This window comes from Brassica rapa, chromosome A02, assembly GCF_000309985.2.
Source record: "Brassica rapa cultivar Chiifu-401-42 chromosome A02, CAAS_Brap_v3.01, whole genome shotgun sequence".
In the NCBI taxonomy this organism is placed as follows: domain Eukaryota; kingdom Viridiplantae; phylum Streptophyta; class Magnoliopsida; order Brassicales; family Brassicaceae; genus Brassica; species Brassica rapa.
Genome location: NC_024796.2, coordinates 19,890,058 through 19,905,545, shown reverse-complemented (window position 1 = coordinate 19,905,545; position 15,488 = coordinate 19,890,058). Strand labels below are relative to the sequence as shown.

The 15,488-nt window shown below is 37.3% G+C and overlaps 2 protein-coding genes across 3 annotated transcripts; both read right to left on the bottom strand.

Annotated features, from left to right (window-relative positions):
- Positions 1–105: 105 nt before the first annotated feature.
- On the bottom strand, positions 106–8,174 carry LOC103848553. Of its 2 annotated transcripts, XM_009125436.3 has the most exons (5): positions 6,901–8,174; positions 6,365–6,803; positions 6,026–6,274; positions 5,323–5,748; positions 106–5,242 (listed from the first exon to the last, which is right to left on the bottom strand). In XM_009125436.3, the coding sequence occupies exons 2-5, from the start codon at positions 6,801–6,803 to the stop codon at positions 5,019–5,021; spliced, it is 1,338 nt and encodes a 445-aa protein (XP_009123684.1). In that variant the 5' UTR covers positions 6,901–8,174; the 3' UTR covers positions 106–5,018. The 2 variants fall into 2 exon arrangements, with proteins under 2 accessions (XP_009123684.1, XP_033141278.1); XM_033285387.1 differs by having other exon boundaries at positions 6,365–8,174.
- Positions 2,566–4,241, bottom strand: LOC103848588. Its single transcript, XM_009125467.1, has 3 exons — positions 3,675–4,241; positions 2,775–3,590; positions 2,566–2,670 (listed from the first exon to the last, which is right to left on the bottom strand). Exons 1-3 carry the CDS (start codon positions 4,239–4,241, stop codon positions 2,566–2,568), a joined length of 1,488 nt encoding a protein of 495 aa, XP_009123715.1.
- Positions 8,175–15,488: the final 7,314 nt, after the last annotated feature.

Sequence of the window (15,488 nt, the reverse complement as noted above, 5' to 3'; positions counted from 1 at the left end):
GTTTCCCATGTACCTACTTTATGTCATCTTCATTCCTGTTCTTGTGGATATCTTTATAACATTGTCGATTGTTGAAGTTTAATATGCTGAATTAAATGTGCTTTGTTAATTTAGTATCTGTGCTATATCTTATATTAGTTGGCCTTAATTTGATTTTCTTTTTATCAAGACCCTGTGTATCAAACTTTGAACGTTGTTATAATCAAAATTTAGTTTCTAGTTAACCAAATGAGGAGTCTGTTACTCCATTGTATATTAGTTCATATATATAGTTCGAACGAATGTTTTTGGTAAAGGTTAATTGTTTTTGGTAAAATTAATATAGTTGAGTTGCATAATTACCGGATTAAGACATGTTTGTGTCCTTCTTTTCTAGGAAGCTCGATATTATGTAGTAAATTACAACGTAATAGCTGTCTACATATTTTAAAGATCATGTAATCATTTAAAAAACCAAGATATTGAACACATTAAAAAAGCAGGATATGGAACACATTTAACCTACATTACAAAATAATACATATAGCTGAAAGTATTAGATGGAAATCGATTACTCCATGTGCTGGTCTTTTCAAGTCAGGCACGCGTATAGAAAATTGCTTTGGATTTCAAATTTTTCAAATAGAAGACAACACCTTATTGTCGTCTTTGCCAGAATACGAATATAATCATTATATCTATACTAGAGCAGAACCCTAATTTGTTATAATATTTTCTTATATGCCTACTTGTTGATCTTATCTTCTCCTTATGTTATTCCGTACTCTATAAATATCGTAAGACCAGTTTTAGGAATCCTCAAACAAGTTTCATCAACTTCCCATATCGTCGATATATCATAGAAGGTTTAAATTTGTATTGCCATGTTTATTTTCCTATCTAGTTTAATTAATGACCATCGTTTGTTTCATGCAGATGTCAACAGCACTACGTGTTCGTTTAGCTCATGGTGCATGGGACCGTAATGACGACGGCCATTGGACATTCCAGAGGAAGCCAACTGCTCTTGGGTATACGGTATTGATCAAGCCGACGGAGACGTTGGAAGATCTGGAGACTATTATCCGTGATCGTTTTAAATTGTACCCGGATACACCCTTAGTCATGGCCTACACCCTCCAGAATGGTTGCTTGAATCTGAGGGAACACGCACCCCACCGACTACACTGACGTCCACCGCCTCGGTTGAAGAAATGATGAGTCTTCGTTCTTGGTTTGTTGAACTTACCCTCTGTGTTTCCTCTGGTGCAGAAGATGTTGGTTATTACCAGTTCCTCTGCGAAACTACTCTCACCATTGGGGGGGCAACATTTGTGTTCGAAGGTTAGAATTTGTATACTTTTTATTATAAATAGCTTCTAATTCTATAACGTTGTTATAATCAAAATTTGATGTAGGACTTGCAGACAAAGAACTTGTCGCTAGTAAGGAAATACTTGAGGAGATATTTAGCGAGCAAGAGACGGTTGGAATATACAAGGCTCACTTTCAAATTGAGAAGGCTAAGAAACAGGGAAGACAGAATGCTGCCTCCTCCAGTGTTGCGAGCAATGAAGTTACAGGCGAAGGTATGACATGTACTTGTATATCGAAGTTATTATTAGAGTCACATGAGAAATTGATATATGGTTTTGAATTTCATTAGGTTCTGCCTCTTCTCCACCTGCATCAGAAGATTAAAAGAATGCTTCTACTGTCGGCCGCAAACGTACTAAAGCGAATATGGCTATGCTGTTGGTTTGTACTTCAAGTCTTAAAGTGTTGGTGTGATGTTATCTGAATAATTGAAGTGTATGCGGGTCTTCACTTCTTCCAGCTTTATGTTTAATATGTTCTTAATTTCCGGTTGTAAAAACGTTAGATGTAATGTTTGTTTATCAAAAACTTATATGTATGCATCTGTTATATATTATCTTCTATCTTATGGCGCTAAGTCGATTATCCTGTCGATAAGCTTAAAATAATTCATGTATGACTTCTATACATTTCTTAAGATTCACTTACAAGTACATAAACTCTAACCCAATTATTATAAATTTGATAACTTTTAATTGGAAATAGGAAATTAGAGTTAATTTATCTTTACCATAATATTGTTTAGGGTGAGCTGTAGTTATGAATTTTATGATTTGTAGTTCGGATATATAAGTCATCAGTCATTACATTGAATTTGTGTTTTGTTTGCGGTAAGACAGTTTCAACCTTGTCTTCCCTTAGCCGGTTGACATATACATATTTATTTCTCTTACTGTATAACCGGATTTACTATCTCCAATTAACCTCCTTATATAGCTCGGTTGTGGTTTATATTTATGCTTCTCTATACCCCCGGTTTAAATTTTTACAAAACCACTTGTTTCAGGAAAGCATAATAACCAAGTTAAATTATAGCATGGACTTATTATGTTTTTCATGTTTGAATATAAGTACATGAGACGAAATTTGGCATCTTATTTATTTGACAATCCCGGGAATTACTACAATCCTGCCTCGGTCCAAACATGGATAAACTGTTTTACATTCACATGTTTTCATTATTCTGTCATTGACAGTCCACCATACCAATCAAACACCTTCATCATCCGAGAATCGCCAACTTCGCATTTTTCCGGTTGCATTTATATCGCAACTTTGCAAGTTGCTTTGTTGTGTCCTGACGCGTTGCACCGGCTACAAACATGTCGTTTTCGTGGAGTTTTCATCTTGCAACATAAAAGTTTTGTTACTGGTTTTTCAGAAATATATACAAAACATATGATAGTGCAGTTGGTTACCCGTATTTCCCCGGTTGACAATATCCGGCTCTTCCGCGGTCTACCTGGAGGGCGTCTGCTTGAGGGTGGGAATATTTCGACCGCTTCTCCTACAACTTCGGTCGAAGCTCCACTTGTATTTCCTTCGTTGCTTATGGGTAATATATCTTCCCCATATACCAAAGATAGGTTTTCTACAGTGTAAAAGTCTGATACAAGGGATTCGATACTCACTTTCTCTTTGATTGCTGAGGCGATTGCATGGGAGCAAGGTATGAGGAGCTTCTGAAATGAATAACAACTGCAAGATTTGGTGGCTAAATTAACGTGGTATGAACAACCATCCTTGTCTTTCACCTCAAACCCAACATCGTTAATCCGTCTTACTAGTATTCCACCACTGTTTTGAAAATTTTCTTCAACTATCTCCTTCACACGTACCGTAAGTCTTCCATTCCCAACTTGTGGGACATTACGTCTTTCAGCAAACCAGTTCATTAGTTTTACTCTGATATACTCCACCAAAGCTGTTATCGGATATTCTCTTGCTTCACGAAGAACAGAGTTCCATGTCTCTGCGACATTGCTTGTCATTATGTTGTATCGATTTCCAGGAAAATGTGCCCTGGCCCAGTGCTCGAACCCTATTCCAATTAGGCATTCTGCACATGAAGCATTGATGTTTTTGATTTCGTTGAAGGCGGTGTAAAATTCAGTTAGTCCGACTGCTCTAGCTGCCTTGCTCACCAAGTATCCAAGGTTCTTGTTTTTGAAATAAGTCTTGATGTTCCGCTTCAGGTGTAGCACACATGCACAATGTTGTGCTGCGGGATAGACCTACACGTATATATATTTCAGTTATAGTAATCTTCTCATAACTATAAACATAACATTCCATGCTATCTACTTTTGTATTTTTACCTTGGATATTCCATTGTATATGGAGGTGTGTCTGTCCGGAACAAAAACAACATCATTGTTGTTGGGGATAAACTTTAACAGCATTTTAAAAAACCACTCCCAAGCTTTGTCGTTCTCACCATCAACAATTCCAACGGCGATAGGAAATACTTGGTAATTGCCATCTTGTGCCGAAGCAGTGAGTAAGCATCCCGCATATTTGCCTCGTAAATGTGCTCCATCGATGATAATGACATTACGCATATGTTTGAAACCATTGATACATGCACCGAGGGAAAGAAACATATATTTGAACCGATGACCAATCCCTTGTTCGTAAACCGTGTGCATTTCTGCCACTGAACCGGGATTTGCCACCACGAGTCTATGTAGGTATTCTAGAAGCAATCTAGAAGACGTGGCAGATGAACCTTTTGCATGTTCTAGTGCAACTTCTCTTGATCGCCATGCTTTCCAATAAGATATCCTTACGTTGTGATCACCGAGCATGACTTGTATGATTTCGTTTGGGCGTGGTCCTCCACCGTTTCCTGCAAACCTTGACTTTATCATTTCCCCAATGACCATATGTGTCGCTTGTGCTTCATAGCCTGCGTTTAAAAGTTTTCCAGTTATATTTATTATTTGTTTCATTTTTTCATAAGGTAACATGTTATGTGAAACTATCAATTTAAATTGAGTAAACAACTATTTGTAGCACTCCATCGTTACTAACCACAAAAGAAACTGTATATAAATTCTAAAGCTAACTTTTTCATACTATAATCACTCTGACTTGCGTACGTCTTTTACGTTAAGATTATATCAATCACCGCTTATTATTTGAAGGAAAATTGGAACAGCTTATGCTATTTATATGATTTATACCTGCTCTTTCGTCAACTGAACACGAATGTCCAGAAATAACTCTCCGTATTTCGTATTTTTCAACATTCTTCATTTTGATTGCGTAAATCCTCCATTTGCATGAACTACTTACGCATCTCAGGACCATTCCGCCGGGAGTTGATCGAGCATTCCTAAAATGGAATTTATTTCGCAAAGCGTATAAAGCAATTTGTTGTTTGAAATCAGCTCTACTTTTAAACACCTTCCCTTCATACAATGCATCCGCATTGTTTGTTTTGATTCCTACATATTATTTTGATGATAGTTATATTAGTATAATGCTACATCAGGAAGTACATAAACATATTTCACATTAATATTTTACATTACAAGGTCATATTACATATTGTCATTTCCGTCTTTCCGTTTACGATAACCAAAAAAAAAAGCTTTTCCCCCGCCCATATATTTCACATCAAAAGATAGGCAACTTAGTTATAATTTAGGTTATTTGTTTTAAATTAGGGGATCAAACCCACCACAACCATCTTCAGATTCGGACGAGGAGTCTCCGCCGTGACTGAGAGGCTCTGGATCAGCCCTGTTATTTCCTATTCCCACCCCGAGTGTGAGATCAAGGAAAGGTTCAGTAGTGGCACCAGTTGCGGTCGGAGACGTAGCATGTAGATTGTTAGGAGCATCAACAGTGTGTATTATTTTTTCCGCAGCGGATGGTTCACCTGTGAACAACAAAGCCTCGTTATATTCGGTACACTCCAGTTTATAAACAGAATATGTTATCATATTTTTAACTAAATACCTCTTGTGAGGACTGTTACGCTGTTGATAGTGTCCACTGTAGAATCAGGTTCTATCTGAACGGGTGGAGGGAGGGCAATGATGTTATCGAGTTCGTTGTTTCCATTGGTCGAGCCAGTGTACGAATTGTCATCATCATCGTCGATGACAATGATAGTTTCAGGTTGTGGGGCACATACCCTCCTATTGTGAGCAAGCGATAATCCTATAACTTCTTCTGTTGGGAGTGGGTACCGTGCAATATAAACCTCAAATGCCCTCTCTCCTTCCATCATGCCATCCCAGTACGTTTCATCCTCAGCCATGTTTTCCCACACGTGAAGGGGTTCTTGCTCAACGGTATCGCCTTGATGAACCATTGGGGTTGCTTCAAAGTTTGGAACTGAGTTTTGTAGATCCTCGATAGTTATCGGTTCTCCATAGAGCACTAACAAAAAAAGTTAGATTCAGGGCGTCAACACCTCATATATGTATCAGAACAAATCAAATATATATACATCGTTAAAATCCGGTTTATATTAATAAAAGATCCGTATAATGATAACCACATGCGCATACTTATTTTGACATAATAACCAAGATTTTTCCTATATATAGCGCGTATAAATTCAAATTTTAAACGGGTTTTAACATTCGCAATAATCAAGTTTGTAAGAAAATTAGATCACATAATATTGGATATTTTACTTATACAGTATGTTTACCTTCATCTTGAAGATTGTAGTTGTCGAGTGGATCAGGAGATAAGGGAACCGCTCCCTCAAAAGATAGAAAGTCACTTCCGTTTATGGTAAGATTGTCAGGAGGTTCAGCATTATGATCATCATCATTCTCTAGACCGTAGACCATCTCTATCTCTAGAGCGACACGGAAGACGAGTAGCAATTGTGGTTCATTGAACATGATCTCCAGCATATGCTTACTACACACGATCGGATGACCTCCAACCAAATCTTCCAAATAAAAATCATATACAGTTGGTTAGTGTAACAAAAATGTAACGTTTTAAAAATAAGTTAACTGATCAGACTGACGACACATACCAAGTATAGCTTGACGATGTTCTTCTTCTGTAACTCCCTCTTCAAGGTATGTCTTTTCATCGATTGTGAAGGGAGTTCTACATAAGAACTGGTATTTTGCGACAAGTTTGGGTCCACTAGTAACATACAGAACTGCATCTTCTATGTAATCGGTTACACTTGTCATGATTTCGACGTCTTTGTTACTAACCAAAGTGATCGGCGGAGTCGTTGGGCCATCAGGATGGAGCATCCACGGCGGGAGCTGATAGGTCAACACAACAGGAGTGAGAATACCTAGGTTGAGAGTTATACGGATCCTCTCAACGATACCATCTACAGAATCGGTCCTGTTGATAATCAACGCTTCGCCCTCAGAATTTGGGGTTTCTTTGAAATTCCAGACGCCGGTTGACGACTTACACCAAAGGCCCATGATGAGCCGAAATAACCTACCCATCTGGAACATGCACGCAAGAAGCGTCAACAAAACTATACCGTAATTAACTCTCTCTATATAGTGAATGTTGAATCATAAAAAAAATCTGCGGACGTACCTTTAATCCCTTCTTCGCAGGCTGTTGCCGGAATCAATCTACCAGAACTTGATTATTGGGGGAATTTTGTTTTGCAGATTTTAGGTTCTGGTAGCCTCCTTTTATAGCGAAAAATGGATGAAGACGGTGGAGTTTCTTCCACATAATCCAGCTTATACAAAGCATTAAATGCGGCCAGCTACCTAGTCCTAGACATAATGATTCAGCCTTAGGTTACATAAAATATCTCTGACACATTTGCTATATTTTGTTAAATAAGCATTTAAATTTCGTGTTTATCCAACCTGGTCTAGCTCAACTCAAGTTAAATAAAAATTTCATTCGGTTTAGTTTTCCCTTTGGTTAAACGTCCATATGGTTTAGTTCCCTATCAAACCTTATGTTTTATCGGTTAATTATTTCACTACTTCTTTCTCCTTACTTTTGTGGACTTCATTCAGACACGTCTACAAGTTATACACTTCAATCGATTTGTCTTATTTGCTTTACTAATGAAATGACCACTGTTGGAAGCTTCAAGTAAGATCCATTTACAAAAGGAACATATTAACGTTTTCTCTCAAACCATCCTTGTTGACCAAAGCGCATCATCATTTCTAACGTTGAACTTTCCACTCTATCGACATCATCGTTATACCATAACTGACGAGCCAAGAGAAAATAAAGGCAGCTTCTGCATATTTATTTGTATTGTTTTTTTTTAAATGAGTGGTCATGGTATAAGTTCAAAAATAGTTACCCAGAAATATATCATTCTATCAGTATTGAAGGACTACTTGTTATTATTGATAACAAAAAATTGTTAGGGTTCGTATACCACTCAACGCGCTCTATCGCGGTTTCGAATAAATACATATAGCCCATACATTTGCCAATATATGTAAGACAAAATGTCATTTTCGGAGACACCACCTGACACTAGTATCTAAACTAGATTTGCCTACCGTAGGAAGATATCAGGCTACGCTACTCAAGTTGGAGCTCTATGAGGACTACTACGTAATTTCCAATTTGCTGTGTGCTCCGGTTACCTAATTAATTTTTCCCTTGCATGCATACCTAATAATCTTATGTTTCGTTGTTTTCCAGCCAAATCGGCCTAAATTTTATTAATCCAAAAAGATATTTTTTTCTATTTGATATGGTATATAATTAAATTTAAATGATAGTAACATATATATATATATATAGTATATTTTAATATTAATATTTATCAAATGATGCTTTTTGCTTATGTTTTTTTTTATCATTTGTATATGTTATAGCAAAAAATTTAAATTACTGATAACAAAATTTTCATTGTGGGATTAATAATTTATGTAATTTATAATATTTTTAAAAATTAATTTGTTAATATTTTTTCAAATTTTTATCAAAAAAAATTGTTAAAAGTAAATTTCAAAATTAAGATATTTATTTATTTTCTTATATGACATATAATTTAATTTAATGTATATTTATATATACATATATATTTTTATATAATTTTTATTTTTAATACTAATTAAATGAGACTTTCAACTTATATGATTTTTTTAATTATTTGTATCATGTCATAACAAAAAGTTTAAACCATAGATCACAAAATTTGAATGTGAAACTTTTGATGGTTTTAGTAATTTATACTCGTTTCTAAAAATTCAAAATACAACATATAAAGAAATTTTTTAATTTTTATTAAATGGTTACTATAATTGTTTAATTTATTTTAATAGTTTAAAATTAAAAAAATATATTATAAGATACACTTATTTTTATCAAATCTTTATTATTCAAAGTCATTTATTGTCATATATACTTTAGCCATATTAGGTAATTCCGTAATTTTATTTATGGAAATAATGAAGCACATTAATAATGTATTTATGGTTAGTTTAATAAAAAGTTTATTATATATTTAGATAGACCAACATATTTCTCTAAGGATTTTAAGAATCATTTTAGTGATGACATGTGGCTACAAAAAAATGTTGTAATGCTTCTCAAATAATATATATATATATATATATATATATATATATATATATATATATATATATATATATATATATATATATATATATATATATATATATATATATATATATATATATATATATAGATTTGGGGATAAGATCAAGTACACATGAAAGAAATTGAGAAAAGACCTATTACGAGGCCAACATGACATCTGGTTGGATACCTCATTGGAGTGACCGTCACTGAGAACTTTGACCAATTCGTGTATCCCAACATGTTCTTTCTTCAAACCGAAGCTTACAAATCATCTAGGGTTGCTGGAACCATTAACCATGAATCTGGATAAAATTCAAAAGATTAGAAAGCGGATCATTTGTCAGGACATTTTTGTTGAACTTTCTCTCTTTGACTTTGACCTTTTTAATTGTTGTGAAGTTTTGTGAATTCACACATTCTTTTATTCTGTTTTTCTCTGTTTTTATTTGTGTAAGAATTTTCTTTAATAAACCATGTTTTTATTAATCACGTGGGTGTTGTCAGGTGGCAAATGTCGTCTCAGTGTTTCTAAGGGACTTGAGTACGAATCCTCACTAATTTAGATTTTCTAAAGGACCTGAGTTCGAATCCTCGCTAACTTAGATTACCCATGTTGTGGGTACGCGGATACGGATCCATGTTTTCGACCTTATTTGAATATCCGGAGAAAAGGTTCATCCGTGGAGTGCAGCTTTCCTCTTGGAGATAGGTTTGGGACACTGTCTGGGATACCCCCAGATTAAACAAAAAAAAATATGTTTTCAATCTTTCTTATTTGCTTCTTACAAATGATCACACTTAGTCTTTATAGTAGACTTCTTCCTTACTCTAATCGTAATCACATACTCACTTACACCTAACCCATATTTCTTATCTTTAGAGCACTCTTACACTACAAAATTTAACTATTCTAACAACTCCTTAACAACTCTCTTGCCAACTCTCTAGTCATATTTGAACTTAGTTAGCAGACTAACCAACTAACTCTTAACTTGTTTACTTACTTTAATTACTAGCTACATAACTAACTTCCTTGTTGATCTCGATCTTTGACTTCTCTTCTTCCTTCTTTCATTCATAGTACTTGATTATTCGTTCACTCTTCTTACTTTTTGTTTTTCTTCTTCTCACTATTTTTTTACCCTTCAAATTGCAGGTTTTACGCAAGGAATCACTTCTGAACACTCCCTTTTGATTCCTTGAGTTGTTGCCTCGGTTCCAACTCAAAGTTTTGAAGTTTGATATCTTTGATTTGTCTTTGTTTTGCTGTTGCCGGTTGAAGATGTGCTCATCAGAACACTTGCATATCTCCTTGGTAAACGCATTTTCTTAGTCTCCCTCTTGCTCTGGATCTACATGGATTCAGTTTCTCCTTTATGAGGTTTCTTTGCTCCCTTTTGAATAGATGTTTCTTCAGTCTCAACTGACTTCAGCTTCTCCTTTTTTGCAGTTACTCTGCTGAGAAGTCTCTATGTCCTATTTCTTTCTTGTTGATTTGTGTCTTTTCATACCCATGTAGTCTTCTTGACTTTTATTTACTTTGATTTTGAAGTTTACCTTGTTCTTATCAATTTTCTCTATATTTTTGAAGTTGAATCCTTTGTGCTATTGTTCTTGAGTCATGTTATTTTTTCCATTTGCTTTCTCTTCATTCCTCGCTTACTTACATAGTTTTTTTTGTTATTGATGTCTTCTTTGATCACCAAGTTCTTCAGTTTGGCTTCTTTAGCCATTCCTTTGGTTTCTGTTTCTGTTTTCATTTTCTTGCTGATCTTTTTGCCTTCTTGACTCTTTATAGGTTTTTCCGTCTGCAATAGTTGCTTTGATCTTTCATGGTTCTTGTTTTGACATGTTCAGTATATCCGATACGTTCAGCATATGTGACTGTTTCGAGATCTTTAGTTTTTTCCATCAATGAGGACAGAGATGCGTAGCTCTTTGACATCAAGGCTAGCATCTTCATAACCATATCGAAGTTAGATCTTCCTTCTCCGAGAGCTCTCATCTGGTTAGCTACAGCTTGAATCCTGTTAGAGAAGCCTTCACCTTATGGATATTGCGGATCAACAAGATAGTGGGCTGATGGACTGCGACGTGCATAACGACAATCTGATGGGGCTAGAGCTGGCGGAGATGGAGGAAAAGACAGCAAACGCCGTGCCTTCTAAGTCTCACAAATCGGCTGGTAAAGCCCCGAGAGGTAGCAAGCATGGCTCCAAACCAAGTATCCATTTGGGTATTTCGAACAGAAAATTTGGGATTCTCCGTTGGGGATCTCCACACAAGAGGTCATCTTCGTCTCATGAAACCCGTACTGCTGGTGGAACATCAAGACGCCATCATCTCAGTTCGAAGAAACAAAAATCTGGGTCATCCAGAAATGATGGTTCCATGGGGTCCAAAAACCCATCCCCCCTCCATCAATGAGGACACTCAGTTGGAACTGTCGAGGGATTGGGAACGACCTCACAGTTCGATGCCTTAAGGAGATGTGCCAGAAGCATCGCCCAGGACTTGTGTTCCTTTTTGAGACGAAGAACAGAGGGCTGATGTTGCAAAACCTTCAGGCCGACTTAGGATTTGACCATTTGTTTACTGTTGATCCACTTGGACTCAGCGGAGGTTTAGCTTTATTTTTTATGGATGAATTTCAAGTTAATGTTTTGTCTTCGAATAATAGAATGATTGACATTGAGGCAGTCATTGATGAAATAAAAGTTTTCATGACGTTTGTTTATGGTGACCCTGTTTTGGAACGAAGAGATCAAGTTTGGGAACGTCTTACGCATTTCTCAACAACTAGAAATGGACCTTGGTTCATGATAGAAGATTTCAATGAAATCAAAGGTCACAATGAGAAAGATGGAGGGAGACAGCATCCTGATAGCTCGTTTCTACCCTTTAAACAAATGGTTACAGATTGTGGGATGTTAGAGTTTCCTTTTACGGGAGACATGCTTTCATGGGTAGGGAAGAGAGCAGGACACGTAACTGTTCGATGTCGTCTAGACAGAGCAGTAGGAAATGCTGACTGGCATGAGAAGTTCCCACACTCCAATGTAAAGTACATGAGGCTATGGGGATCATATCATCGTCCGATTCTCGCAGATATACTCAGAAAGCCAATAAGAAGATCAAAAAAATTCAAATTCGACAGAAGATGGCTTGACAACGAAGAACTAAGACAAGTTATTCTGGAGGGATGGAAATCTCCTGATCTTCCCCTGAATGCGACTATGATGGAACATATCTCTAGCTGCCGAAAAGCCTTGAGTGAGTGGAGAAAACAACACAATATTAATTCGGTGAAGCTAGTAGAGGAGCTAAAGGAGAAAGTTGAGGGTTTATATGCAGACGACAATGCGACGACTGAGGAAATTGCAGCAGCGTTGAAGGAACTCTCTGACGCTCTTAAGGCAGAAGAAATGTTCTGGAAACAGAAGAGTAGAGTGTTTTGGCTGAGAGAGGGAGACAAAAATACAAAATATTTCCATGCCTTAACGAAGCAAAGGAAAGCACAAAACAAGATCACGCAGCTATTGGATGCAGATGGCAACATAGTTGAGGATGAAGAAGGACTGGTAGCCATTGCTACTAGCTATTTTCGGCAAATCTTTGAGTCTTATATTCCAGAAGACATTGAAGAGGCGTTATCTGCAGTTCTGACGATGATTACGGGATCTATGAATGACAGCCTCACGGCTCCTGTTTCCGAATGGGAAGTCAAATTAGCTCTCTTTGTCAAATGGTCTAAATGATACAAATATTTGTCTTATCCCAAAGACAACTATGCCTAATGATATGGCTCAATTCAGACCCATAGCTTATGCAATGTCAGCTACAAGATCGTCTCTAAGGTCTTATGCCATAGACTAAAGAAAGTCTTGCCAGGGTTGATTTCTGAAACTCAGTCAGCCTTTGTTGCTGGAAGACAGATATCAGATAATATCATGATTGCCCAAGAAATTTTTCATGCCTGTGAACTAAACCGAATGGACGTAATAAAAGGATGGCCATCAAGACAGATATGAGCAAAGCCTATGATAGGATGGAATGGTCATTTATTGAAGCTGTGATGAGAAAGATGGGATTCTCCGAAACATGGACCACCTGGATCATGAGGTGCATTACGTCGGTAAAATATAAATTCCTCATGAATGGGCAGCCAAGAGAAAATATTGTTCCAGGTAGAGGCCTACGTCAAGGAGATCCTTTGTCTCCTTTCATTTTTATTTTGTGCACGGAAGCACTCGTTAGCCTTCTCAATCATGCAGAGAACGAAGGAAAGATAACGGGGATGCGCGTCACATGTGCATGTCCTTCGGTATCTCACCTTCTCTTTGCTGATGATAGCCTTTTCTTCTGTAAGGTGGAGCCCCGTGAATGTGAAGAAAGAATAAAAGTAGTCAGGACATATGGTAAAGCATCTGGACAATGTATTAACTTTGATAAATCTTCCTTAGTCTTTGGTAAGAGGATTAATGCAGCTACTAGGCAAGAGATTAAAGATGTACTTGGAATACATAATGATGGTGGAATGGGGAAGTTCTTGGGAATCCCAGAGGATATTAGTGGATCCAAATGCAAACTCTTTGCCTTTCTAAAAGACTACCTGATGTATAGAGTGAATGGGTGGACTGGTAGATGGCTCTCAAAAGGGGGGAAGCAGGTAATGATCAAATCCATTTTACTCGCTCTTCCGACATACGTTATGTCGACGTTTCTGCTTCCATTGGAGATTTGTGAAAACCTAGATAGTGCCATTGCACAATTTTGGTGGAGTTCGAATCCACCAAAAAAAGGAATACACTTGGCGAAATGGGAGAAGGTTTGTCTACCAAAAGATGAGGGTGGAATTGGTTTCCGTTTAATTCATGAGTTCAACTTAGCATTACTTGCAAAGCAATTATGGAGATTGGTCCAGTACCCTGATTCACTTGTTGCCCGAGTATTGAAGGGCAGATATTATAGGATGACCTCGCCATTGAGAGCGGCCTCTGCACGTGGTCCATCATATGTGTGGTCAAGCATTTTCGCCGCAAGGAAGCTCCTACTTTTGGGGATCAGACAGAAGATTCATTTTGGCTATGAAGTCAAGGTGTGGGAAGATTCATGGATTCCGACGACACCTGCTAGATCAGCTACACCTGTAGCACCTGTGATGAACCCGAATATGAGAGTTAGTGACCTCATTAATCAGGAATCGAAGTAATGGGACGTAGGAATATTAGAGGACTATGTCCATCCTGATGACATACCACTCATTCGCAGTATGGCCATAAGCTCTACTCATCGCCGTGATACTTTCTGCTGGAACTACACGAGGAATGGTCAATACACAGTTAAATCTGGATACTGGGTAGCTCAAAATCTATTAAAACCAGAAAAGGAAAAATAAATACTGTAACCAAGTATAACTGAACTTCAAGCCTTTGCGTGGAAGTTGAAAGCGCCAAGGAAAATGTGCCATCTTATATGGCAATTGATAACGGGTCAGGTGGCAGTAACGAGAAATCTAGTAAGGAGGAATATGAGGTGCGACAATTATTGTCCAAGGTGTGGGGAAACATAGGAATCTGTAACTCATGCTATATTTGAATGCCCTCCAGCCCTGCAAGTATGGTCCTTATCGACAACTCCTAAAAGCCCAGGTACATTTCCGGTGTCAAGCGTCTACACAAACATGGACTATCTATTCTGGAGGAAGAATAATATCATAGAACAAGACCAAGACAGGGATCCTTATCTCTGGTTAATATGGTATATCTGGATGGTTCGCAATGATAAACTTTTCAGGGGAATAGACAGAGGCCCATTGGAACTAGTTCGATACGCAGAAAGTGAATGTCAAGCCTGGTTCAGTGCAAATGAGTTGATACCACAAGTAGTGCAGGCCATCAATAGTGAAGAAAACCAAGTCTTAAGCTTGGGTAATATTTGCTTACTGGATGGATCTTGGACAGCTTCTGATCGCTTTAGTGGATGTGGATGGGTCTGGATGGATAGTGGGGGAGAACATACAACTTATGGGAACACGGAATTTCAATCGATGTGAATCAGCATTGCACTCGGAGGTGGAAGCACTGCGATGGACGATGGAGAATATGCTTCAACACTCACCATGCCAGAGTTTTGGAACAGACTGCAAGGAGCTGATTGCAATGATAAAGGAACCCAGAAGTGGCCAAGCTTTGCGACATAATTGGAGAAGATAGAGACGCTGCAGATCTATTTCCCGGACTTCGAAATCACCTATGTGCCGCGAGTGCGCAATCAGTTTCCAGATTTTTTAGCTAAGACTGCTAGGAACTTTCGTAGGGAGTTACTATTCATTGGTTGTTCTATTCCGGTCTGGTTACCCAGACCACCTCAAGTTTGAGTAATAGAATGGCCGTTCGACGTCAAAAAAAAAAGACTAAGTGTAATCAGTTGTAAGAATTAAGTAAGAATGAATGAAAAAGTGGTTTGTTAAAGAGTGTGTGAGTTCACAATATTTCAGAAGAGTTCAAGAAGTTCAAGCCAAAGAGCAAAAGTTCAAGGGCTTTTTGCAAAATTGACTCAAAACTCAAAGTTAAACCTAAAACTAACCCATA

Excerpts from the sequence above, each read along its gene's own strand:
- LOC103848588 (XM_009125467.1), bottom strand. The coding sequence starts at position 4,241 with ATGGTCATTGGGGAAATGATAAAGTCAAGGTTTGCAGGAAACGGTGGA. Across the intron at positions 3,591-3,674 it reads TATACAATGGAATATCCAAG|GTCTATCCCGCAGCACAACA; the intron begins GTAAAAATACAA and ends ATATACGTGTAG. Across the intron at positions 2,671-2,774 it reads TGTCAACCGGGGAAATACGG|CCGGTGCAACGCGTCAGGAC; the intron begins GTAACCAACTGC and ends ACATGTTTGTAG.
- LOC103848553 (XM_033285387.1), bottom strand. The coding sequence starts at position 6,812 with ATGTTCCAGATGGGTAGGTTATTTCGGCTCATCATGGGCCTTTGGTGT. Across the intron at positions 5,749-6,025 it reads CTACAATCTTCAAGATGAAG|TGCTCTATGGAGAACCGATA; the intron begins GTAAACATACTG and ends TTTTTTTGTTAG. Across the intron at positions 5,243-5,322 it reads CGTAACAGTCCTCACAAGAG|GTGAACCATCCGCTGCGGAA; the intron begins GTATTTAGTTAA and ends TGTTGTTCACAG.